The sequence below is a fragment of the Parambassis ranga genome, chromosome 14 (genome assembly GCF_900634625.1).
Source record: "Parambassis ranga chromosome 14, fParRan2.1, whole genome shotgun sequence".
NCBI classification, from domain to species: Eukaryota; Metazoa; Chordata; class Actinopteri; family Ambassidae; genus Parambassis; species Parambassis ranga.
The window spans coordinates 3,617,124-3,644,108 of record NC_041034.1 but is presented as its reverse complement, the minus strand read 5'-3'; the positions used below and the strand labels follow the sequence as shown (position 1 = coordinate 3,644,108).

Genomic DNA, 26,985 nt, shown 5'->3' with positions numbered 1-26,985 from the left:
GTTCCACTGGAAAGTTCCAGGGAAAAAAAAAACCTCCTTATCACCAGCACAGCACTGAGTTACTCCTGCTGAGGACTCGGGCTCCTCTCACAATGTTTTCACCATCTTTCAGTTTCATCAGAGATTCCGCCCCCTATTCCTGCCACCAGTATGGCCCATAGTGAGTATGCCAGTCCAGCAGTGTGCAGTGTGTCTCTCTTCACCTCTTATCACTCTCTTACGTGCTTGGCCTCACAGTTAGCGTAGATGTTTGTTTATCTCCGGCGTGGCTCAGAGGAGGACCCTTCCTCCTCCTCCTCCTCCTCCTCTTCATCCACCAATAGTGCATAATCAAACAGAAAAATCAGATGGCAGTTTGCTAGCTTTGCTAACTGTCTGGAAAACTAGATTTTCACTAACATTTGTCAATATGTGAAGATCTAATGATTAACACAATATGCCTGATCAAGGTGCAGATGGAACGTCATGTGTGTGTGGATGTGTGTTGGAATATGTGTAAGCTATACCGAGCTTGCTGTAAACATTGTGGGAATGTCTGGGTAGCAGCAGTACTGACCCTGAGTGAAGTGCTGTTTGTAGTAAAGTATTAACACGTTATGTTTGGTAGAATTTAGAGCAGACTCGGCATGTTCATGCTGTGATAGTAGACCGCTAACATGTTTGTGTAACTGTCTTTGCGATCTGGTCACTTACAGGGTTAAAGTTGCTCGAACCAGATAGCTAAGGATTATCACACTTATCACACGGCTTCTCACTGAGGAAATCAATCATTTTCTACAAAATATTGACTGAATATTGATCATTCTTGAAAGGTTTAGACCTGATCATGCACAGTGATCAGCAGCGGCCCTCTGAAATACACAACGACTTAAATACTCATACCTAAGTGATGCTGATCTCCACATCACAGAGCTAATGTATCTACTGTGCTGTTTTCATCAGGTCATCTTCTCAATGCTTCCATTTTAACTGTGCATCTTCTGACTAACAAACCTGTTCTAAAATGCTGTTTGTCATGGTGTCCATGGTGTCCATTTAGGTCCGAGTCAGATCCACGTAGCTGCTCTCCAGCGTGCATCACTTAGAGTAAAGTGCTTTTTAGACCTGTCTGTCCTGGTTGTTCATGTGTCCATGCCGTTGTCTGCGGTGTTGTTGCGGATCATATGTTGTCAGCATGGTGTGTATGCCCAAAGCTGCAGAGTTTCCTCAAAGGTAGTCTTAGTTACTAAAGTAAAACACATCTGCAGAGAAACAGCTGCGACCGGATGCATGAGGTAATCGTGGGTGTACAGTTTTGGTTGTTCCTGTATTTATTGATTGTTCCTCTCAACTCTCAAAAGTCTCCAGCTGCATCATATATTCAGTTTCGTTTTAAATGTGTTCCAAAAATTCTGTTATATGGATTTCTGTATTTGTTTTTTGTTTGTCCCTAACATTCCTGTTTTTTGTTCATTATGTTGCCATGTTTTTCATCATTTCAAAAATGTTTTGTATGTTTCCCATGTGCCCCTTCCACCCCACCCCCCCACCTCCCCCTCCTCCTCCCTCCCAAACCTTTCTACCAAATCATGTGCGTGCACATCATGTGACTTTGTCATGTGGCTCTTGCATGGTGCTGATGATGTCGACTTCGCTGGCCAACAGAAGGTAAATTTTCTTTGTTTAGTTTGAGATCTTAAGATTAGAAGTGAGCATTTACCAGGTTTTTTTGTGTTCAATTAGAGACACATCTTCCCTTTTATTTTGCCAGATTTTTTCTTCATCTAGAAACCATCCAGCTCATAAATAAACACAAAAACCTTATCTCCATTCATCTTAAGGCATCCTCCTACTCTCCTCTATCAGCATTCTGCACATTTTTCCATTACAACTACAAAATAACATTTTTCCTCTGAGTGCCTTTTTTCTTTCTTTCTTTCTTTTTTTTGTAACTGTACAAGCGGCTGATTAGAAATACACACTCGCCACATCCTTTTAATTGCGGTTAGCTGGTTTTGCTTAAAGTGATTGAGTCCATTTATTTTCCTCACGTGTGTTTGCACTTACCAGGATAAAATATCCAGATATAGAGCGCATGTTAATAGAAGGAGGAAAGTGGGTGTTTGATTAAACCCTATTAGAAGTAGCGATAAATCATAACTGAGACTCGCTGTAATTTAAGTTAGTAAACTTAAAGGGAACATATTTGGAAACTTTTCATTTTAGGTGGGCTGGATGGAAATCATGCAACAGATGCTGCACGTCTAATTTTAATTGGCCACATCACATCTGTCTGTCTAAATCCAACTTAATTCATTGTCTGACATTGATTGTTAGGGCTTTATGTGCATCTAATTATATGAAGGTTAATTCGATTTTCTGCTTCTTTTATGTATATATAGGGTTATTAGTTCCATTTTCATCCAAACATATTTGTCATTTTTGATTTCACAGCGTGGTTTTGAATACTTTCCCATGAAGTTTCATTTATTCTTATGTTATTTTACCATTATGCTAAATTCTTTTCAAACATCATAGGAGCAGCCTCACAAAGTGCCACTGACCGCCATCTGCATCGCACGCTCGGTTAAAGCTAGTTTTCCCCCCAAATGGTCTCCATGGCTCACACTTTACTGATTGGACTCACAGCAGCTCATTGCATTACTGCAGCATGCAAGTCTATCCCCTCTTCCTCCTCCTCCTCCTCCTTCCTCTTGTTCTGCAGTTTCCCCAGTGAATATGTCAGTCCTGCTTGCATGTGTCTGCGTCTTTGGTGTCACGTCTCCTTAAGAAGTCAATGTGTTAAAAGCCTTTAAAGTCGAAGAGAAAATTAGGTGTCTGTTCCCTCTCTGGGAGAAAGTTGCTTCAAGTCCTCTTGTTATTTCTTAGGAATTGTATTATTTTTGTGTTTTATCTGGCCCTAATTGCCCTCCATGCAAAGGGCATACTCCTAAATCATTTAACACAATTGTATCCAGGTTACCTTTTTATCAGTGGCATTCAATAATTGGTTCATTATTCATAATGTGATGATGCATTAAGAGGTACTAAAGTGATCCTATCGCATGTTTGAAATAACTTCTCTTTTCACTCGGTTTATGCTGGAAGTTGAGGGCGGGTGCTGCGTCAGCTCAGGCTGGCTACACATGGACTCACATGCATGTTAGTGTGAGGGTCGTAGGTGGCGTTCTGACCTGATGTTACGCAGCACCGCAGCACCTTAAGCCTTCCAGGCTGCATGGAAACTGTTCTGCTTCTTTCTCTTACTCTAACCATCACTTTTCTCTGTTTTAGCTTCAGAAAATAATTCACCTAACCCAGAATGATGCTTGTTAGTAATAACGGCGCCGCCTGCCGCCATGTTACTGCTGCTGTCACTAACTGAAACTACTGTCTGCTTCACTTGCAGTTTTCCTCTGTCATGCTCACTCAGGTCTGATGGAATGCAGCTCGGTTGCACTTCAAGAAAAACGTGCCTTTATGCATATTCATTGAAATAACTACTAACACTCATGTTCGAACTGTTTAATACTGAAGACGTGATGATACTGTTTTTCTGCCACCTGCTGTGTTGCTGTAATCATCAGATTATTAGCACAGGGCAAAGGCTCTAACACCATGGGACCTAATAACACCATAACAAGGCTAACTGTGTGTAACCAATATCTACATAATTGATGAGTTTGAGCTGTTAATCTCCACCCTCACAGTGGCCGGAGACTCCACACTACACACACAGAGTAAAATAACACACACACACACACACACATTGACCTTCCTTCCCACAAGACTATGTAAATGTTATTAAAAGTAATAGAGTAACATGTCCAATCAAGGCCTACAGGCTCATTATCCAGTGGCCCAGCAGTCATTACTCAGGAGGACAGAGCAGATAATGAGGAGCCTGAATGTGAACAACACCTCAGCCTGTGTTTCTGAGGCTCCACACTGCCCTCTGCACCGTCCTTAAAGAGATATTCCACCCAAAATCTTATCTGTGGGAATCAAAAAGTCAGTCGGTGAGAAATCTCTGACAGAAGACAGAAGCCACCTGGCTAGAGTTGAAAGAGTAGAAAGAGAAACTGGCACATGGCTGATGGTCTCTATGATCCAGAGAACCCACTAAAGAGGAAACATACACAACGCTGCATTATATTCAACTTTACCTAGGCTCAGGGTGTTTTTAGGCAGTCTTTTCTAATGCGAAAGCTCCCCGTAGCCTTAAAATGTTGGACATAAGCAGGAGCCATGATTCACATGACCACAGTTGTTAGTTATAATCAATTTCAGTCTTCAAAAGAATGAACATTTTTGTTTTAGAAACATGTCAAAATTCAAAAAAATATCTCTACCTCTATGCCTTATGGAGGCAAAAATAAGGACTTTGGTGGATTATCACTTAAAGACAAACACACTATCTGAGCTTGGTGTTGATCTCTTCATTTCTAGACTGAGCTGATAAATAACCTATACCATGAAATGTCATAATTCAAACCCAAACCCCTGTCCATGTTTACAGCTGCTGCATAAACATTAGATGAAAACTCTGTTTAGGACAAACGACAACCTGAGTCACACTGTGATTAAGGCTGCATCCACATCTGCAATGTCCTCTGATTGCAATGATTGCCAGTTTGAAAAGAAAATAAAAATAAAACACTGGCAATCAATTCCAACATCAGCCATTACTTTAGCTTTGTTGACCTTGAAGTAAAAAAGGACACATTCACACACAGTAGGAAGGTGACTTGTATTTATTATTGTTTTTATGCCACATACATGTTGATGTTTCTGCTCATCCTGACTCCTGTGTTTGTCCCGTGCAGGGGAACCCAGTGCCCCAAAACTAGAGGTCAAGGTCCAAAGCGGGAGCAATTCTCTTCAGGTCAACTGGATCAAGCAGGACGATGGTGGTTCCCCCATTAAACATTACCTGGTCAGATACAAGGCTGTGAGTATGCAGGGCAAGGATGGAGCTTGGTACCACTATAATGCTGGTGATTCAAACGAGGAGGCAGAAATGAACCGCTCGGTTCTTACAGTACACTATGGCTGCACGCTGAGCCATCGTTTGTTTTTGCCGGCCCGTTGTTTTCTTGTGTTTCCTGTGTGGCCCATTACGCATGCAGGCTGCATTCACACAAACAACTTCCCCCACAGCAAGCTGGGAAGATTATTTCTTTATTCTTCACACAAAGTTATCATTTAATCCTCATTATTTATATGCTCTAAAGCTGCAACAATTAGTCAAGCTAAAAAAGCTACAAGGTTTAGCGATAGCGATTTAATGTGTTGAGCCTGTGCACCTGTCAATCATTAGATCATGGTCCATCCACCAATGATAGGTCATGTTTTTTTTTATAGGATTTCAGCAGCATGTGTCATTTCCAGGAATATAACAACTAGTGGCTAAGAGGTGGCTTCAAGGCACCTTTCCTTGCTAATATAATTATGTGTCCCATGCTACATTTACATTTGGAATAAGCTAAAAGCCGCTCATATGAGGCTCTCCTGCTCATCTTTAATGTCTGTCCTGTCTGAATTCTTTCCTTTAGAAGCATGTATCCGACTGGAAGCCAGAGATCCGCCTCCCCCATGGCAGCGAGCACGTGGTGCTGAGCGGCCTGGAATGGAACACAGAGTATGAGATCCACGTGGTGGCAGAGAATCAGCAGGGCAAATCTCAGCCTGGCATCCTCTCCTTCAGAACAGCCACAGAACCCACTACCATCCCAGGTACTGTTCTCATCATCTCACCCCGAGCATCCACACACAACAGCCACGGAGCACGCAGGCTTCCACCGTGACCACACGGGCTCTGATGGCTCTTACCAGGTGCTTACTGAAAGCTGATGGTCTGTGTCGTTATCACAGTCGGTAACAATGTGGACCGGCATGGCACAGTCCCCACTGAGCTGTTCATCTGGACACATTGACATGAAGGGTTTTTAAATACAGCTGCATAAATTGGAAATGACAGTTTCACTAATGGTTTAATTTAGAAAAACAGTCCCTCGTCTTTGATTCAAATTCAATTCAGGGAGCTTAAGCAAAGCAGTGGGAATGGCTGCGTTTGCTTGCACACTAATCACTAAGAGGCGAAATACGGCCAATGAGCAGCATCATTTCAAAGAGCAACTTGACATCCCTCTACAACAGCAGCAGCATTCATAAATGACAAAACCAGAGACTGAGCCGTCTGTGCCTCAAAGGTTCAAACTTTGATGTCGGTAGAAATTCACCAGTGACTCGAAGCTGGGTCATCTGAAGTTTATTTCACCCACAGCCTGCAGCGTCTTTATTCCTAATATTAATGACACTCTGCAGCTTGTTACATCTTGTGTCTTCTCCACCTAATCCTTCGCTCCTGGAGAAATACAGTCCATGCACAGAGAGTCATATTTGCATTTTTTTAAAACATTGTGCTCGCAGGTTTACTGAGGCCGAGCTGAACAGTATCAACAGTAACTGTGTTGTCTCTGCTGCTGCAGATAAAACTGAGCATCAGGATGATGGTCTCTGTGGGGTAACGGCTCAAGTTCAGTGAGCAATAAAGTCCGAGCAGACATCAGTCACACTCAAGAGTTCTGTCCTTTTACTTTCAAATGCCTCTCTGCACACAGGTGGTCACGGTCGGCCTTTGCTCTGTTGTTGTTGTTGTGTTGTGTGTAAAGTTCACTTTTTTTTAACTTGGGCTGCCTCCCCATCCCGCTACACCTGAGCTGGCTAACAGGTTAAGCTTCCTTTACATCCAGCTGTCTCTTTATCATATGTAGCAAAATTCACTCTCAAAACTTTCTCATCTATTCTTTCTTCTGAATCATCCTGTTTTTTTATAGCGGAAGCAACAAGATTAGGATTAAGATTAACTTTATTAATCCCTGTGGGGAAATTAAGTTGTAGTAGCAGCATATCAAAGAACAATAAATACAATAAACACGAGCAAAAACTCATATATACACATACACACACATGCAACAAAGAAAGAATATGTACATACACACACATAAAGCAGATCAAAGCATCTCTTTATGAAGAATAAACACTATATGAATACACTGTAGGGACACCCAGCCGTTATTTGTGTTTCCTGTCCAGCAAACACACAAATGTATCACTTAAATCCTCATTATATGCTCTAATGTTGCAACAATGAGTCAATGAATAGAAGTTTGAAACTGGAATATTTGTCCACTGGTTTGTCCATCCAATACATTGAATACATTGATTGATTAATCATAGACAATCCATCAATAATGCAACGATCATCAGTAGACTGCAGCATTAAAATGACCAGCTACAGCTGCACATAGTGCAGTCAAATAGTGTGTTTGATTTTCAGGCATAGAAAGACCTAATTGGATGGTTTAGTATTTTTTACATTTTTAGTTCATCTGAGTGGACTAGTGAATTTATTTTACATCCAAAAAAAATTATAATGAGCATAATATGAAATAACATATATATCAGATATTACTTATCCAAATTTTCCAAGTTCAATATAACACATCCTATTAAAACTGTAAATTTTGCCTGGTAGAAACAGAAAAATGTCTGACCTTTGGCCATCCTGCTTAGGATCTCTTCATCTTTCTCTTGACATTGACGTTGACATTACACATGTCTACCATGGCCATGGAGTCTGTCTCCTCTCCTTCACTTCCTTCTGTCAGCCTCCATGTTTCCCCTCCACTGCCAGGTTTAGTGGGTCTCACAGTTCAGGCTCCATGTCTGAACCTGAACATTTACAGTATGTGTGGGGATGCAGCCCGTACAGTCTTTGCATGGCGCCACTTCCAGCTGGATTAATTTGTTTTTCTTTTATTTACCGGAGACCCTAAAAAAGGCTGCCAGTGCATGGCACATGAAGAAACCCGTTCTTTTTCCTTGTTTTTCATGCGCTTGCTGGGAAACAGCCATATAGCAGTGGGAGGTTTGGATCACTTCTAATTCTATCAGAGCTGAAGTCAGCTCCCCTTTAATTCCCCTAATTACTCTCAGGTCTTTTTTTTTCCTTTTCTTTTTTTGTGCTCTGGGATTTTTCAGTAGTACTTCCAAGGTGCTGTTGTATTTTTATTTCATTGCCTCGAGGCATGTGGGAGAATGCCGAGGTTTATTTTTAGTTACAACATCTGCATTTGATCCCAGTCTCACAGCTGTTATTGTTAACAGTCACTTAAAGCAGCTGCTCCTCTCTGAGTATATACTGGCTCCATATACACTCACTCCTCAGCTCAAATTGTGAAAGCAGTGTTGATGACTTTCAATTTATTTTCTGTTTCGAAGCAGTCTCTCTCACACACACACACACACACACCCCAGTGATTTGATGCGTTTTAGCATGAAGGATTTCTCCTCTTTGGAAAAATGATCTGTTGAGTCTGCCGTGTCAAAAGCTTCAAATCTGCAGGTACCAGCTGGGCAGACTGAGAGATGACACATCGTTAGTTTTATTCATTATCTGGACACAAAATTGTTGTAAATGTCGACAGGTGATCCATCCAGATCTCCCCAGCTAAGGTTGAGTAAAAACTATTAAAAAAATGGCTATTAACATTTTCAGGTTATATAACATGAGGTCACTCATTCATCCATGTCACAGACTTGACCTTCATAACCAGCTTCTGTTTTTTGGATGTGTGGTTTTTTGCATGGGCCTTTCTCCCTGCCGTGACCAGTGGTGTAATGGTAGCTGCCCTAATCCTAAGTGAATATTTTGTCCCTCTCTTTCCCTTATAAACATGTGTACCTTCTCATTAAATGGTTTTTCTGGGGAAGGAGGAGACACTTGTGTGCTACATCCATGCTAATAATGTAAAATCTGCACTTTGAACTTAAACTTATATTAACTTAAATTGAACTTAATCTCAGTCCAAACGAGTTCTTCAGATTTATATCCGTCCACTCTACACACCATGCAGAGCTGATAGTGTTAAAAAAAAGTGTGATGTCTCCACCTATCTTGGAGGTGGAGCTTAGCTTGTGACACTCTTGGGCCCCAAGTCAGTCCAGCTAGAGTAGGATCGAATCCAGTTAGCTTTTAAGCTGCATACGTTCAGACCTATTTTCAAATCTATCACACACGTGTCAGCGCTCAATCCAGTTTAACCCGGCTTGTTTGTTGTCCTCCAAACCACTAGGTGGCGCCTCGTAATATACAGAGTCCATTCAGAGTGCGGTAGGACCACGTGCGCACAAGCGCCGTGCAATCGTTTTTTCTTTTTTTCCTGTGTCGCTCGTTTTTTGGGTGAAAATAAAACTCGGGGCAAAGCTGTCGTAGTGCGACGGTTGTTTACATACGGCTTCTGTACACGACCCGGACAACCAGGAACCCAGAAGTATCACGTCGCTAGCGGGATTTGCTAGCTGCATTTGCTTTCAGACCTGAGACACATTTGAGCCAGTCCGGCTAGATCCACCTCCGAGAGGTGGACTGAAATTATCAATCCAGATATATCTGGATAGACAATGTAAATCCGGATATATCTGGATTGATTTCAATCTCGGTTTTCAATATATCCGGATACGGCCCAAATCTCGCTCTAGCCGGATTGATTTCCCAAGTGTGAACGGGGTCTTAGTGAGGTGACAACAACAACCAGCGGTTACCCAAACCAACCACACAAATACATATGTCTGAATTTAAGCTTTTGGAGCCGGTTAAATATTTTAACACTGAGTTTGTTTGTTTTAGTTTTTTTGTTGACCAGGTGATCATAATATACAGGAGACAAAATATGTTTTGAATAAAAACCTCAAGCTGCCCAGATTTCAGTTTGATCAGTGTTAGGAGAAAACATTCCTTATGAAGGCATCGCCAACATTGCCTCATGTTAATCAGATTAAATAATCCTCATTTTCTAACACAGAAAACCCATCCAGCATCATTAGTCCTCAGGCTTAGAGGAGAGCAGCTGATTGGAAATTGAAATGGTTGTTTTATTGTCCGTACAGCAGCATTTGGCTCATGCTTCCAAAGACACACTGAACCAAATCCACAGGCTTTATTTGTCTATAATTCCTCTATTAATTAGCTAACATGCAAATTCATTTGGCTTGATTCAGTTTACACATCAGTGGCAAGTGAAGCATAGAGCTTCTTGCATTATTTTTTTACATTATTACACCACTGGCCATTAGGAGTGAGAGATAACAGCCTGACTCTTATGGATGTGTCCCTGCATCCAGGTTGTTGTGCGTCTTCTCCTGAGCTCGCCACTGATCTGCACCATGTCTGATTAAACCCTGTGTGTTTATACTGAGCCGTAAAGCAGTGGAAGACTCTGCTACAGTGTGTGTCCCCCCCCCCCACTCTTTCCCCGCCTCTGTGTGACCCCTCCACCCATGCGTGCCGTGAACCATGTGTCATTTGCCGTGCTGCTAACATGCTATGACTTCTTTTTTATTTCGGATCCTCTAACTTAGACGTCCTTTTTTTATTCCTCTAATAACCTTTCAGACTTGTATTTCTGTATTTCTGACCTATTTTCTATCTCTCTCCCTCTGTTCCCTCTGTCTCTCCTGCGTCCCCCCCCTTTTTTCTCTCCGTGTCCTCTCCTTCCTGTCTTCATGTGTGATCTTCTTGGGCACCTATGGACCATGACATTGTCATACACACAAATTTCTTTCTCTGTTTGTGCTTTTTTTATTATTGTGTTTTTCTTTTTACCTGTCACACTTTATTGCAATGACTATCCCTCTCTGATATATGCATATATAAATATATATACATACATATATTTGTTGGGTCAATCAGCCACCCTTGGTTGCCAGTGTGTGACGTGCAGTCTGGCAGCTCTCCTGCTGTCCGTGCTGACTGTGCTCTGGCTCTCATAAACTGATTTCATTCAAGGAGAAAGAGGATAGTCTGAGCCTTTAAAAAAAAAAAAAAAAAAAAAAATCTGTCGGGCGCGGACTCCTTTGCTTTCTATGCCTTTTGACCCTTGTGCAGCCACACACAAGATTTAAAAAGAAACAAAAAAAAAAGATGAAGAAGAGTCAAGACATTGGTTTCATGACGTTATTACAGGGTGCTCAGTACTTGCATCATTCTCAGATTTCTAGATTCTGTTCATATTTTTCAGTTTTCACCTGTTCTCATGTTGTGTATGAACAGATTCAGGAAGGGAAACTTTCGGAGGCTTCTGTTTGGTGCTCCCATCAGGATAGCGAGGTAGACAAAGTATTGTAGCTTTGTTTCAGATTTGAGTCGTAACACATTCATAATGCCTTAATGTGATCTGAAGAGGGAGGGTGATCAATAGGAGAGAAAAAAAATTACCTTACACTGTTGAATTGTGTCTGTAATTGTTTAACCGGACATGGCAGTCGTAAAGAGACTTTTATTTTGGACTTCACTGCCTGTTTAAACAGACACATCATTCCACTGTTATGTCACTAATATAGTGACATACACGCATGAACACTGCATGAAAGCTGACACAAGGCATGATCCAGTATTCATGAATGTGCTATGCAGCAGCTTCAAAGCTCCCCAGTCAAGCATTATGAATGTGTTAACCAAGGGGGTGGGGGGGATGAGTACAAATGCTGTGCCTAATTTCTGTTTTTTTTTTTGTTTTTTTTTGGATACAAGCTTGAAATGTTCAGCTGTACGAAACGAAGGAAGATAACATTTACAGAGAATTTTAATATTGGTTATGGGCCGAGGATCCTTTTTTTTTTTAGTTTTCTTTACTTTTCAGATACATTGTTATGTAACCGCCTTGTCAGTGAGAGGACAGAAAGGTTAATTGTGCAGAAAAAACAACTAATCATGTTTTGTGACAAAGTGTACATACTCTTTTCAAACTGATATTCAAGAAATGCGAAGAAATCAGCTGTTATTTTGATCCATGTTCTCTTTTTACCTGAAAGCAGAGAAATGTCTCATCAATGCAACAGCTGTTAAACACTAAAAAAAAAAATTCATTTTCAATAATGTGAGATTATTTTGCTCTCTGAGACATTTTTTTTTGTAAGTGCATATCAGTGTATTTCCATGTAACCATTGTAGGGTTGAAATAAATTGTGTTTCTTTTTCTTTCATGACAGTAATGGCTTTCTGAGGCTTTAGAGACTAAACGTACTAAGACGCTGAATTTTCTCTGACTGTTCTGGGATTCTGTGAAGCTGATTTTTAGCCCCCTTTTCTTCCCCTCTGGAGCTTTAAAAGAAAAAAAGAAATGTCTGTATCCTGCATTCAGTGATAAATTACACCGCACGTGACTGTTACACCCAGATGCTGAGAGATTATAAGCTCAGCTGTAGAGGGAGATAAAGTGCATTTTGAACAAAGAAGGAACAAATGGTAAACTGTAGATCATGTAGAGGCTTTACAGCAGCACAAAAAGAGACGGCAGAGCATTGGAATGATGATAATACAGGAGCCACAGCCAAGAAATGACACGGTTGGTCCAAATTAAATTCTTTAGTTGTAATTCCCTTCCAAAAGAAGGCGTAAGATTTATAAATGACTGTAAAGAGGCGAAGTCCTGCCCTTCTCTTGGACCACAAATAATTATCTCCATGTCATAGGACTCTTGATGTACTATTTTAAAACTACAACATAGTAATCCAATGCGTCTCTAGCTAGCTCTTTCTCAGCATGGCCCAACCTCTTTTTCTGGTTTTGCGATCTGAGGCGGCGGCCATGATGGTGCTCTTCTCTGGACACAGTGAGACTGTATCTCTCTCACATTGTCAGATGACTTTACTTCTGTAGGCAGCAGCTAATGTGTTCAACTCTTCTCAGATGACAGAAATCCAGATTATAGACTGTCAATAAACATGGCTCCAAACGTCTGGATTGCCTGCCGTTGGCTGGCTGCAGTATAGCTCATAAACCCCACCTCCTCCATGTTGGTGGAGAGGACATGGAGCCAACTAAAAACTAAAAGTACTCCAATCAAGACCAGTTACAATTATTGGAGTGCCTGAGTCACTCCAGTGGAAGGGCACTGGACCCCATGGGATATAAACAGTGGTCTACAGAGAGAGAGTTTGTTGGAAAATTGTTTAAAGACTAAGTCAAAATTGTCTTTAGAAAGACTGTTTTAGGCAGAGGCATCATCTTCGTGATGAGGTTTAAGGATGGAGGAGTAGCATCTGCGCCAGTCTGTCAGTTTAAAACCTCTATAATAGCTTTATTGATGGTATTTGGTTGACAAAAGTGCTGTGGACCCCTCAAATCATTGTCAGACGCTGTACTACAAAGTGGAAAACTGGCCTGTAGATGTCTGTCTGCACAGATTTCTTCCATCCTGACACGACATCCACTGGTACATTAGTTCTGCCTCAACATTGCTCTCTGGAGGTCTTTATCTGTTAAAAAAATATGTTGTTTTAGGCTTTGGTTCAAAGCTGTCAAACAATTGAGCTATTGAAGAACTCGAGCAATAACTTCAGGACTTTTTGAAAGCTACATAGTTTAAATGGCAAATCAGAGTGTAAGCCCTATCTATACAGTTTCCATTTGTTCATCCATTTGTTCCACACACTGCTCTACAAATCAGTGCTGCAGAGTCAGATGAGGGGATACAGCAAATACATAAAGAGACTAGAATCACATGCAGCCACCATTGACAACGTTTCAATGTGAGAGAATTAATAAAGCATTGATACATTTTCAGTAATCACACAGATGTGGATGGTGATTGTTGTTTTTTTCTTTCTCGATAAGGGAGAGTTTGCGTCATGCATCATGATGAATCTGAAGCTGGTGCTTGTCTTAAAGCTTCTCACCTTTCATTTAGCACGAATTCCAGCTGAGTGGTGCCCAATATTGTCCCTGTAATGGCACTCCAACCAAATGATATGGTGCAGATGGGTTGGCGTTCACTGTGTCCATGACAAGAGTCAGGTATGAAAAAGCCACTCTTGCAGCATTCATGACTTTTGAAGTGCATATTTTGCCATCTGCTTTTTTTACCCCCCCTTGTACTTCAACACGGTGTTGAAATCCAGCAAATCATTAACTGGCAGGAGTTTTTTGTCAGTTCCCCCATTACACTGACGAGCCTCGTGGTTTGTAAGTGCTTAAACATCAAGCATGCCTGCACCCATTTGAAACTCAGAAGGGTTCATTAAAAGAAGTGTTTGTGTCTGTAGCAAAGAGCTCTTCAATTCCACATAAGCAAATGTCATGGGATTTGTAGCCTTTGATGGAGCCTGTGCAGCGAATGCTAAGGTGAATGTATCTCAAAAGGCTCTCTGCCTGAATGTAGGACATGAAAGCGTCATCAAACTTTGACCTTGTGTGCCAGAAACTAAAATAACTGATACCTGGTTTTTACCCAAACAAGATGGAGGGAGAATCCCATTGAGAAAAACAGCATAATTTGACATTACATAAATGTTTTGTTATAAGTTCATCTCTTCTTCCTCCTCCTGTTGCTTCTGTATACTACCCTGATGTTGTGTGTGTGAACGGTACAGAGACAAAAAGTAGGTTAGCCACTTGATTTGATGGTAGCTGAAAAAGGCCCATAAGACATAAGACGAAACTTAAAGAGTGAAAACAAAACCGCGTGTGGTGTCAGGGGGACTCAACCCCCAGACTCCTGAGTAAGGCCACTCTTCCTCCTAATGCAGATTGTATTGGTCCTATGATTGAATGACATCAGGCAATGTTTCATTTGCATAAACAACAGTGTGTCGTACGTGTATATGTGAACATACGTTCTGTTAGCATAAACTTCGTCATCGTATCAGGGGGATGTGTTATTGACAAATAATGAACATGTGTTGAAACATTAACATTAGTATACAACTGCTTCTCTCTAGTTTTGAGCTTTGTTGATTGGTTGAAGTAGAGAGTGACCCGTCAGCAGATAAACATGACGGTACTCTGACTCCACCTCTGCTGTTGCTTCACCTTAGCTATGTTGGGGCACTTAGAACAATCCAGCACAATGCTGTACGACTGCACAGCAAAAAACAACAAGCTAATAAGGTTGGAGAGGAGAATTAACAGGACATGTTGTGTTAAACACCAACACAACGCTCCTCTGATTCTGACTAATACCTTTCTCTGTGAAAGCACACCCAGAGACGGCCAGCTTTATCGATTCGCCGTGACGGTGCATGTGTTGTTATAAGCGTTATAGCACGATCTGTGTGTGTGTCCTGAAACATGGCCTCCTCGCCTTCCTTCCTGAAATTAGTTTATCATCCCTGGCACGGCTGTTTAATCTCAACTAAGTTCTGCCACCGGGAAAAATAAGAGCTTACGACACCCTTGAGGTGTTCTTTGTCACTTTGTCCCTCCTGTTGTTCATCAGTGCCTACTGAGTAATGATAGTGCTGATCAGTGCTGAGGGATTTTCATTTCTGCTAATCAGGATCTCCATCTAAATGTCTGCATCACGCTTACTTGTGTTGCATATAAACAGAATATTCCTCTTCCCTGAAGCGAGCGGTGCAGTCGCTGTCTGCATACAGACCGCAGGAAGAGCTGCTGTGAGACTCACAGTCTGTGCTCAGTGTGTAAGCACAGTGAGATAAACGAGATGTTTATAGAGATAGAAGTTCTATTTAAATACGCACATTCGTATGGGAAATTAAGCACAAAGTGCCATTGTCCCTCTACTGTCTCCGCTGTGTCGTATTATCTTCATTTGCAATCTCCCACAACTGAAGCAAAAAAATGTAAAACACCAATCCAAACCCTCCCTTCTCATTAGATTAGACAGATTATAATTTAAACTCTTTCCTAATGACTCCTCCCTCCAGTCTACTCCATGAAAGTGAGCCCACAATTCATATTCTTCACACATCAGTTTGTAAGTGAAATCTTCATTTAAATGCTTGAAATCCCATCCAGCCTGCACACACACACACACACACACACTTGTCTTAATCAATCAGAGGGAGCCAGTTGTCAAAGCATCACTCTGCTTCCCCAGAAGAAAACTGCATCTGAGGCTGATGTGGTTTTAATGGCGGTGCAGTGCCACACTGTGGCAAAGCTTTGACGGAGGACGCAAACATGGCCCAACTTTGTCTAAGGTCGATAGAGTGTGCAAAAAAAAAAGAGGAGGAAAAATCTGTGAAATAAACATTTAAGGACCATGACTTTGTGGGAGCACAGACTCACATCAACTAGTGTTAATATATGGTTCTTTTATATTGACCCGGTCTTAGAATTGTGATCCAGATTGTGACCTCACAAGTTCAAGCTGCCATGTAAACATCGCTTTCTTCTTTTGTAAATGGGGGAACACCATGTTTGCTCCTCGGTGCTCTGAAGATGATTCATTTTTCACGCCCTCTGCTGAAATAAGAGTCTAATACTCTATTTCTCTGCTGTAATAATAAAAAAAAAAAAGCCTGGCTGCGGTTATTGATCACTGCATTAGTCCATCACCTTTAAATGAGAGTGTGGGACATCACGTCAAAGCTGGCATCTTTACAAACTGCTGCACAAGTTTGTGAGGATGCATCCACCCTGCAGAGGTGGATGATGAATATAAAGAATCACCTGCCACCATTTGAATGCTTCTTCCAGCTCTGTAGAGATATGTAAATTCACCTGTGGATGTGACAGTATATATATATATATATATATATATATATATATATATATATATATGTATATATATATATATATACACACGGGTGTGGCAGACTGTCAGTGCTGGACAGTGACCAAGGATTGACTTGTTAGGAATGTGTGGTTTTCAGTAAAAATGTAAAAAATCACACACACACGGTCTGTTATCTGCCGTCTCCTGGGGAACTGGCTCAGTACTGTACCTGACAGGCCTGTAAAAGAGACATGTTTGTGTAGAGAACTCGTCAAGAAACCCCCACCTCTGCACTGAATACATGCCACATGATTTATTGTGCCTGTTAAAATGCAAATGAAGCAATGAGCAGAGGGTCGGGGGGGGGGGTGTTGTCTGTAGTCACCTGTAAGTACACAGTCAGTCAGAGCTGTGGCACGCTACCTGCTATTTTGATCACAGCCATCAAACAAAATTAAGGTCTGCATACTACAGTGCAGCCAAAAGGAAAAAAAGGGGGGGGTGAGAGTGAATTTAAATGAAATGTCTCACTTGGCCGTGGGCTGTGTTTTCACTTGAAAATGTTATCTGTCAGACGAGTGCAGTAAACACAAACATAACATGTTTGAGAGGCTGAACAATCGACTGCTGCTGTCTGCGAGTCACGTGTCGCACAAAGCCAAACACCTACAGGAATCTGTTCCAAAGTCTGCAAGGAAATTATAGTCCCTGCTCGGTGCTTATAAACTCTGGAGGTTTTCATGTCGGCTTCTAATCTGTGACATCAAGTGGACCTGTGAATAATGGACATGTTCATGGCCACAGTGGCCCAGTGGTAAATATTATGAGAGGCGTCATGCTAACGAGCAAGAGTGAAACATGTAAACAAAGTTTTATATGACATTAGATTGACCCAAATTCTAAGGATCATCACAGGAGCTCCATGTGTGGAACCACAAAAAGGCAAATACGTACCGTATTTTCCGGACTATAAGTCGCACTTTTTTTCATCCTCTGGCTGGGTGTGCGACTTAAAAAAATATACAATTAGTTAGCCTTCAGAATCAGAATTACTTTATTTATCCCCAAGGGGAAATTCTTTGTGTCCTGACGTCCCATTACAGATATAATGGCAGCTGTTCTGTCCTCTCCTGACGGGTCTCTTCCACCTCCAGCTTGTCCACACTTTGCATTCCGAGCATAGGTGATGCGTGTGGTCGATATGTCGCTAACTCCAGACAGCTATGTGAGTGCACAGTAGTCGCCTTTTATTCATCTACAGGATGTTTATAGGAGTTTCTGTGTGGTGAAGCTAATCATTTCTCCACGTGAGAACTTTTTGAAATGCGTGTGTCTCACTCTCAATGTCCTGCAGCCGCACCACTTAAGTTAAAAGGGATTCAAGAGGCAACGTTACGCTAAAAACGAAGTGATTTACGATGGCCCGCTGGTGCGACTAATAATCCGGTTCAACTTATCTGTGGTTTTTTCTTCTTCATTATGCATTTTTTGGCTGGTGCGACCTATAGTCCGGAAAATACGGTACATATATTTATAATGGCATTATAATCAGAAAAGACAGGATCTAAGGGTCAGGTTTCTGATTTAAAAATTTGAAACCTTTATTAGTCCCACAATGGGGAAGGCAGCCCAGCAAAGAGCGCCATACACCAGTGAGTACACTGGAGGCTATGCAGGTAAAGTGTCTTGCCCAAGGACACACAACAGTGACTAGGGAGGAGTTGGGATCAAACCACCAACCTTCCAGTTACTGGACAACCCTGCTACACCACTGAGCCACTGCTGCCTGAAACAACTTAGGCTAGCTGTTGAGTTATTGTTGAACTATTAGATTTCCCTCTTTGAAATTCGTCTCTGTGAGGAGTTAAGTTTGTGCTCTTTACTGTGTGTGTTGTTTCAGAAATGTATCACTAAAAAAACATCCCTAAACATGGAGCCAGTCCTGACTGCTTTTTATCTCACTGGTTCTTGTGGTGTGCCGTCAGTGCTACACGTACGATTGGTTGAGAAACTGATATCTGGAACTAACACGAAACCCTGATGTTAACTCAGGTATAACAAAGTCTATTGTGCGGCAGTAAATGGTGTAAATTGATGACAAAGTGGATACAACAGTGCCGATAACACTTCTGACAGCTGTTCTATTTTTCTGCAACACTGCACATGCATCATCATACTGTACATACAGGCTCACACTGTAGTTTTTAGTGGTTCATCGTGCTGCTCTGTCGCTGCTTCCTGCTTTTTATTCCCACCTTTGAGGGTGAGGGTATGAACAGTTGGTCCTCTTAACTGCACAGAGCTCACATTCTCTTCAGACAGTTTGATGAGCCTCTGATCCTTAACAGACCCCGGCGACTTACAGCCACAGTCTTTACTGCCTGAAGCTGTAAAGACTATGGCCTCATTGATATTAGTAAGAGAGACTTTCATTTTCAAAGGTCTTTGAGTCCCACTCAAAAAAAACTATTTTCTGAGCTTTCTTTCTGAATACAATTCAACGTTTTAGTAATGATTTATTATTATTTGGAATCATGTGTGCCCTGATTGGCAGTAATATGTGGTCATTTTAGACTGTTCACCAGGAAGAAATGTTCCTAAATGTTTCTCCTGTTTGAAGTCTAGTGGTAAGTAGTTTGTGTCTAACTGAGTGCTCTGTGTTGCTGCACATGAAGGCCCCAGCATGAATTTTGCTGCTCTTAATTTGACCAAAATATGCATGGATTATGTACCTTTTTTGTCCTTTTTTTAATTTCTGCTAAATGCTCTTGAAGGGTGGTTGCATGCGAAGACAGAAATTTGGCAACCATTTTTTTTATCAGGAAATGTCAACAAACTGACTGACGATAGCTAAAGAAAGACGTTCTTCAAATGCAAAGCTGCAAAGCCTGAGCTGCCTTGACCCGCAAATCCTGTTTTCTTCCATCGTGTCTGTAAACCGCATGTGCATTTATTTGTTTATGTGGAATAATCTGTGGGAGAAAATAACTCATGCTTTTTGCACTGGAGTCCTCAAACTTGAATTCTTAATGTGATGGCTGCTCGTGTGTATATGTTGAGATAAACAGCTTCTTAGATAACCCCACTTTTTTTTTTTTTTAACCTTTATGTTTCCAAAGAAAGTTTCGCTGCAGCTGATTTAAGAGATTGAAAGGAAACATTGTGAAAGCTGGTAACTGTTTTTGAAGGGTGTGATAAGAGCGGTAAGTGAAGAGCTGCCCTGTGAACTCCGTCCCCTGTATTATCTTCAAAGGAGAAGTCTGCAGTGAGTGATGTCTTCCTGTGCTGTACTCCCTTCCTCCCCTGATAGACTGATGTTCCCCCAGCCCGCCACTGTGAATTTACATGTTTTCCATTAATGTAAAGCATTAATCTGTGGATTATGTAATTTAAAAGAAAACAATGGGTTTTATGTGTAATGTCTGGTTTAAGGAAACGCTGTAGATGAATGTGTAGACTCAGTTTGTCTCAGGCTCAACGCCTCAAGTGCGTCAAGAGTAAATTTGAGGTATGAGGCAGAGATTAGGACGGGCGGTCTCTGGCACAACTTGAACACCAACACTTAAAATCTTGACTGAAACCTTTAAAAGCTTGACTGCATTCCTCATCATCTCCCCCCTCCTCCCCTCTCCTTCTCTTTCTAACTTCCTTCCTGTCCCCCGTCCTCCATGTTAAACCCTCCTCTTCTACCTGGTTTTGCTTGGCGTATCCCTCCTCTCCCTGTCCTTCAGATGCCATGAGTGGCCTGGGCACCGGAGCTATCGTAGGCATCCTCATCGTCGTCTTCTTCCTGCTGCTTGTGGGCGTGGACGTCACCTGCTACTTCCTCAACAAGTGCGGCCTTCTCATGTGCATTGCCGTGAACCTCTGCGGGAAGGCCGGACCGGGAGCCAAGAGCAAGGACATCGAGGAGGGCCAGGCGGCGTTCACGTAAGCATGACTTCTTTATTATTTTAATTGTTAAATTGTTTAAAACTATGTCATATTCTACAGGATTTCAGTTGGTGATGATGTGGTTTCGGTTCATGTGTCCAACCCTCCCAAAGAATTGTGGCATTGCAACTTTTTTTTCTTACCTTTTATGAAACAATTACGTTTCCATTTATATTCATTTTTATTACAAATGTAGCTGTTAAATCTGAAAACATTGGCCAAATATTTCTCTTTTGGTTTATGGAGACTAAAGCAGAGCTCAAGGGAAAGCCGCTATACGACTTTATCAGCATAGTTCCATCATAAATCCTGAAGCTAGTTGGCAAGAATCAATAACAAAGTCTAGTTTAAAGGTAGTTTTAAAGGTGCCAACTAGAAGAATAGCACCAACTTAATTGTGTTTGACTAAATGAAATAGTCACATAATCAGTCTATTGTTTGGTGCACGCCAACATCAATTGTCCAGCTTTTTTGTGAAATTGTACTTTTGTTTAATTAAACCCATTTCAAGAGGAAGGAGCCAGGCTCCAACCCAGGAGCCCAGGGTTCACGTCTCCCAGTCATTCTGTTGCTTTGAGTGTCATCAAGTGGTGGATTGAAAACACTGAAACGCAGTGTTTCACTCGGCCCTGTCACACACGAAAACATGTCAGTCTATATAAAATATGAGGAAACTTCCAACAGTATTGTTGATGAAGATTCTCAGTCATCCAGGTCATCATACGTAGAGAAGATTGAAGCAAGGCGTCTGGACTTGTAGAGTTTTCTTGAAGACGTTTCGCTGCTCATCCAAGCAGCTTCATCAGTTCTAACCGTTTGGTGGGGGAACATGGTTTATATGTGGTTACAGACCTATGTGGGTGGGCAGCGAAACGTCTTCAAGAAAACTCTACAAGTCCAGACGCCTTGCTTCAATCTTCTCTACGTTCCAACAGTATTAGTTAGAAGTTCTTGCTGCCAGTTAGAAACAGGACTCCTCATGTCAGTGTGCACAAACACGTTCAGAATTACCTGACTGCTTCCCCTCATGGGATGAGACTGTGCATTCAGGATGCATATTCAAGATCAGCAAGAAGACTCAATGAGAACTTTTTATTTTATTATCCATAAAGCCTCTTCATAACTCTAAGCCAAACATGTTTTGAAGATGCTGCAAGCTGAAGCTTTCTTCACCTCAGGCTTGTCACAGCTCCCGTCCTCTATTGTTTTCATTCGTTATCATTTTTGTCTGAGTTTGGGGACAAACAAACATTTTTTTCTTTTTCTCCCCACAGTGCTCAACTAAAACAGAAGCAGGTAAAAAAGGATTTATTCATCACAAGAGAAAGACGCGTTTCAGCAGTAAAAAAATATTCCGAAACAGATTGCTCCAGTAAATATGTAATCCAGTCGAAATGCTGCCTTTGATCAAAAATTCAGTTCAGTATATTCAACTGTCTCTCGCCATGCCCGCTACGAACACAACAAATAAATATTTTAACTAAACGGCTCACACAAACCAAATTTATTGAGGCCAATATGTACAGATTGTTGTAGACATTTTTCCACCGCTTAGATCTAAGCACGTCACTCTCAGCTAAAGCGCTTTATAGTTCAGCACAGTCAGAGCCGCCAGGCCCCGAGGGGGGAACCTGCGATCACAGCCTGCCGGGGACAGATGATCAAATATTGGACAGATTAAAGGACTTTGGTTGTGTTTTTTCTCTGTTTTTTTTTTTTTTTTTTTTTTGCATGTTGTAGCTCACTAATTTGTAGATTTTTAATTTGTACATGCGATGCTGACAGTGTTTTATCTCTTGACAACAGGAAAGATGAGTCTAAGGAGCCGATCGTTGAGGTGAGAACAGAGGAAGAGAACACCCCGAACCAGGAAGGTGGAGGGGGTCCAACTGAGCCCAATGAGACCACGCCTCTGACAGAACCTGAGTGAGTATGGAACCAAGAGGGGTTAAGGGTAGTTCACTGCAGCAAACGCACATTATTCAAGGGGTTAAATGTCCCTTTGGTACACCCTCTCTCTCTGTGTGATATACAGCAGGATAAGCTAGCAGGATATATAGTGTCAAGCTGTGATGCAGGCAAGATGGCTGCAGCTTCATAATTCTGATTTATACACTGCTCAGGAAGCGCCATCCATCCACAGAGACAGTCTGACTGTGTGTGAGATTTCGAAGGCTTGGAATGCACTTTATAATTACCAGTATGTGTTTAACTGGGTTTTAATTGAACCCAGCAGTTTCTATAGAAACCCGTGTTCATCTTCATAAAGACTCGAGCGTTGTTAAATCTCGCCCTGCGTGAGCTCGCCAAGCTGCATAAACCCGTCAGACATATTCAGCCGGAGAACAAACGCCGCCTTCTGCTGGGAAAAGTGCTTGTTAAAAAAACATCGTAGCATCCCAGTCCTGAACCCTCTCACTCCTCTGTTGTTGGCTTATTTTATGTTTCCCCTCCACAGATGTTTTTGTTTCTAACGTTTCGATTGTAGATTTGACTTTTTCACTCACTCTGCCTTGTTTATTCCCTGACCTGCACTCTACCCTCTGCTCTCCTTTTTTAATTTTTCTCCCCCCCCTCACTTTTCCGGCTCTGTGCTTCCTCCCCTATATCCACCCCCCCCCCTCCTCCTCCTCTCCCTCCCTCCCTCCTCCTCCCCCCCACCACACAGGCCTGCTGCTGCAGACACCCCTTCCATGGCGGTAAACTTGCTCCCCTCCACCGCCGCTAACTCTGAGAGCTTTAGCACGGCGCAGAGCAGCCCTGCTAGCGAGTGCACCACACTAACCACCAGCGCCTCCAGTCCAACCAAAGTGGCCCCCGCCAACTCCTCCCCAAAAACAGCTCCGCCTCACTTAAAGCTAACACCCAGCCTGATGTCGGGCCCCTGGTTGACCTGAGCGACACCCCTAATGTTGCCCCCTCCTCTTCCAACCCAACACCCCCTGTATCTGAGCCAGTCAGCCAGGCCTCTGCTAGTCCTGATGGGCCACAGAGCCAGAGTGACTCAGTCAAAGCCCCCGACAGCAGCCAGAGTCAGGACTTACGAGTAGACGGCCCGGCCAAGGAGGCCACCAATGCCCAGTGCGCAGACTCGACCACACCAGCCCAAAATGAGTATGAACACCTCCATTTCCGTATTCCTTGAACCATCACTTCTGTTCTGATAGCATCCTGTTAGCTCATACGGCTCCTGCTTTAAAGGAAAGATCCACCCAAATGCAGTGCATACAATCATGTATCATACAGATCAAAACGTTTTTCATCATCATCATCTCCCCGAAACATGTTTGTCTTTGGTGTCAGTAATTAATACATCAGCTGTCAGAGAAGATCCAAAGGCAGAGATACCAGCACCTCTACATTATAGATCACACATGAAAAAGCAACAAAAACCATGTTACACATCAAAGGAAGAGTGCACCGTCTACTTTATTCCATCTTATTGAATGTTGCTGTTTGACTTTGCAAGGTGGACTTTCCCTTTAAAACTGCAATATATTGAGAAAGTGAGCACATAGATGTGATCTAATGGGATGCTACCAGTGCATGCCTGTCATCGTCACCCAACCACCTCCATCTTTGTTTGTTTACTCGTCTAACAGACGCAATCCTCCTCCTACAATATCTCACCTCAGTCATCTCACCCCAGCATGTAGCTGAATGATGCATTTTACACTGTACACATCATCAGCAATGTTATTTATAATACAACAATATGTGCTAATATTACTTAAAAGGCTAAATCATTTTTATTGACCTTGTTTTTGTTCAGTATTATACTGTTCAATAAGGTAAGTACTTTAATATCCATCCTTGTTCTGGCAGACTGTTACAGCTTTAATCCTGATAAACACTTAATATTCCATCTACTTAATTTTCTCCTTAGCAAAGGAAAAGGAGCCGTGATTACACATAGTTATCAACCAGACAGTGACAGATAATAAGGATCAGTCCTTCTAAGTCTTATAATATAATGAATATTCATATATATATATATATATAGGGCTGTGTATTGGCAAGAATCTGGCGATACGAAAAATATCATGATACACATGTCACGATACAATACGATATACGATATATCCCAATACTGGAACAAAGACGGTATATATATATTGCCATTTTATATATATATATATATTTTTAAGAGTATGGAAACTTATTTGGAAAGCCTCATCTGAATACTAGTAATGCATCTTTCACAAGAACAAAATGTTTAATTATAATTATTTTATAAGAACATTGCACAATGCAACTGTATCTCACATTCAAGTTGTTTTTATGCTAAAAGAGACAGTGTGCACCACAAAAGTAAGACGCTGAAATTAATGTTTGCTCATAAATAATTAATATAAAATCGATTTGGCCACAACTTAAATCGATACCAGTATCTCCAAATAAAATATCGCGATATATCATTCGCTATCAATTTTTTTTCTTACACCCCTTGATCCTTGTTATCCTTATTATATATATATATATATATATATATATATATATATATATATATATATATGTGTGTGTGTGTGTGTGTGTGTGTGTGTGTGTAAGGATATAGAAGGATTGATCCTCCTTATCTATAACCCTAATATATATTCTCAATTGGGGTTTTATCAGTTAAATTATGATATTAGGATTCTATAGGGAGCAATATTGTTGATCTTCCTTTTAACTTAGTTACAAGTTGCTGCAGAATTTTAAAACACAATACAGTCAAGTATAAGAGAAGAGCACTTTTAAGGAAGTCTATCACACTCCTGCTGCTTATAATCAAGGACAATTGGAATATGTTGCATTTATTAAGTGCTGGCCTACAGTCTGTGGAAGTAGTCTGCAGATTTTGTCCGGCTCTTGAGGGAAAATGAGTCCAGAGGAGGAGTCCGCCACTCAAAAATCCAATAAACCCACGAGGAGTCTGACAAGACATCTCCAGTGTTGGGATGCCAAAGAAGGATCACCACATAGATCAGTGGGAGAGCTGTGCTTCACTCCTGTCAGAGTTATGAAGAAAAATCCCCTCCAATGACAAGTTTGGTTTTTTATCAAGGTGATGTTGAGCTGACAAGAGCCCTGCTTCCAGCTAGCTCTCAGCTCCCCGTACTTCATCACTGACATCTTCCTCTGGCCATCTGACTGAGCAGAAGTATGAGATGAAGGAGTGAGAGAAAGAGGAGTGACTGTCAGTAAGCCTCAGTAATTCATCCTCTGCCATCGCTCTCTCATCATCCTCACAGGCTGTCAGGAGTCAGGAACATCTGCAAGCTCAGAGGGCCCAAAAACTCCAAATAATAACCCCGCTGGAGTAACAGCTTTCTGCAGGAATTAAAAGTCAGAGAGAGAGAGAGATGCTCCAGCTTATCCTTTTATTTTGCTGCTGGAGATCATGTTAAGATAACTTTTTAATTTAAACTGATCATCGTCACTCATTGCATTTTTTTATCACAAAGTGTAGTGACCGTTTCGGCCTCTAGAGGGAGCAAGTGCTTGTTTATATAATAACACTAGGAGCCAAAGTTTTGAAACAAACGTCCAAAAATGTATATGGAGAGGTGCTTATCTTGATTTTATAATGCACACAGGATGCTCTGTGTGTGTGAGTCCATGGTTGTGTAATTATGTGTTGGAATACCCACACAAGAGCTGAGACAAAACAATAGAAGAGAAGACGCAACAGTGGAGCTCCACATTTTCCAAAATGGAACAGCAGTAAACATTGGACTTAAGTGATGTATGGCTTTAAAGTCTCTTCCCATTGTGTGTCAGCCGGGTCCAGATGGCGTGTAATCCTCTCGTGTATTGTAGTTTGTGTTGTAGGTTATGCCTCAGTCTTTCATTCCCTCTCATGCATTGTGCCTACTGTACCGGCCCTGTCTCATTCCACATCAGCATTCATTGTTCCCTGAAAGTAGCTGTGACATCCATGTACTCTTTATTTGATGTCTGGCTAGGATAGTGCGCTTGATCCCATTATGTGTGAAATGCATTCAGTTCCAGGAGGGAAAACAAATTCCCTCAAAGCATCTTGCATGTTTTTTCGCCCCCCCCCATTTTTTCCTCTTTTCTTTGAAAAATGACACAAAAGGCAGCTCAGAGCCAACTGTTTAGCTGTGAAAGAGAGACTTAGTGATTTGCAGCTAACTGAATCTCCCATGTTTTTTTTTGTTTTTTTTTTCCTGTTCCTGCCCACAGCGGTAAGACTGTGAAGGATGATAACACTAAAGGCGAGACGGAGGTGAACAACACCACGGCCGAGGTGAAGACAGTTCCCAACGAGGCTCCTCAGGCGAACGGCAACGAGAGTAAAGCGTAATCTGAACGTGTGAGAGAAGCAGTGGGAGGAGGAGGAGGGCGAATTGAGGGTGTGGAGGTTGGGGTTGGGGTTGGGGTTGGGGTTAGGGTTGGGGTTGGGGTTGGGGTTGGGGTTGGGGTTGGGGTTAGGGTTGGGGTTGGGGTTGGGGTTAGGGTTGGGGTTGGGGTTAGGGTTGGGGTTGGGGGGGTTTAAGGTTAAAAAAAAAAAAAAAAAAAAAAAACGGGGGTGGTCACAGTC

At 41.8% G+C, this 26,985-nt stretch overlaps 1 protein-coding gene across 1 annotated transcript in view; it reads left to right on the top strand.

Moving 5' to 3' along the window:
• Positions 1-26,779, top strand: part of LOC114446068 (neural cell adhesion molecule 1-like) — a 220,654-nt gene extending 193,875 nt beyond the window's left edge. The window contains 9 exon segments of the mRNA XM_028421484.1: positions 113-160; positions 1,645-1,647; positions 4,806-4,930; positions 5,535-5,715; positions 20,237-20,435; positions 22,245-22,364; positions 23,107-23,281; positions 23,284-23,552; positions 26,628-26,779. Coding sequence (XP_028277285.1) covers positions 113-160; positions 1,645-1,647; positions 4,806-4,930; positions 5,535-5,715; positions 20,237-20,435; positions 22,245-22,364; positions 23,107-23,281; positions 23,284-23,552; positions 26,628-26,748 — 1,241 coding nt within the window. The 3' untranslated portion in view covers positions 26,749-26,779.
• Positions 26,780-26,985: the final 206 nt, after the last annotated feature.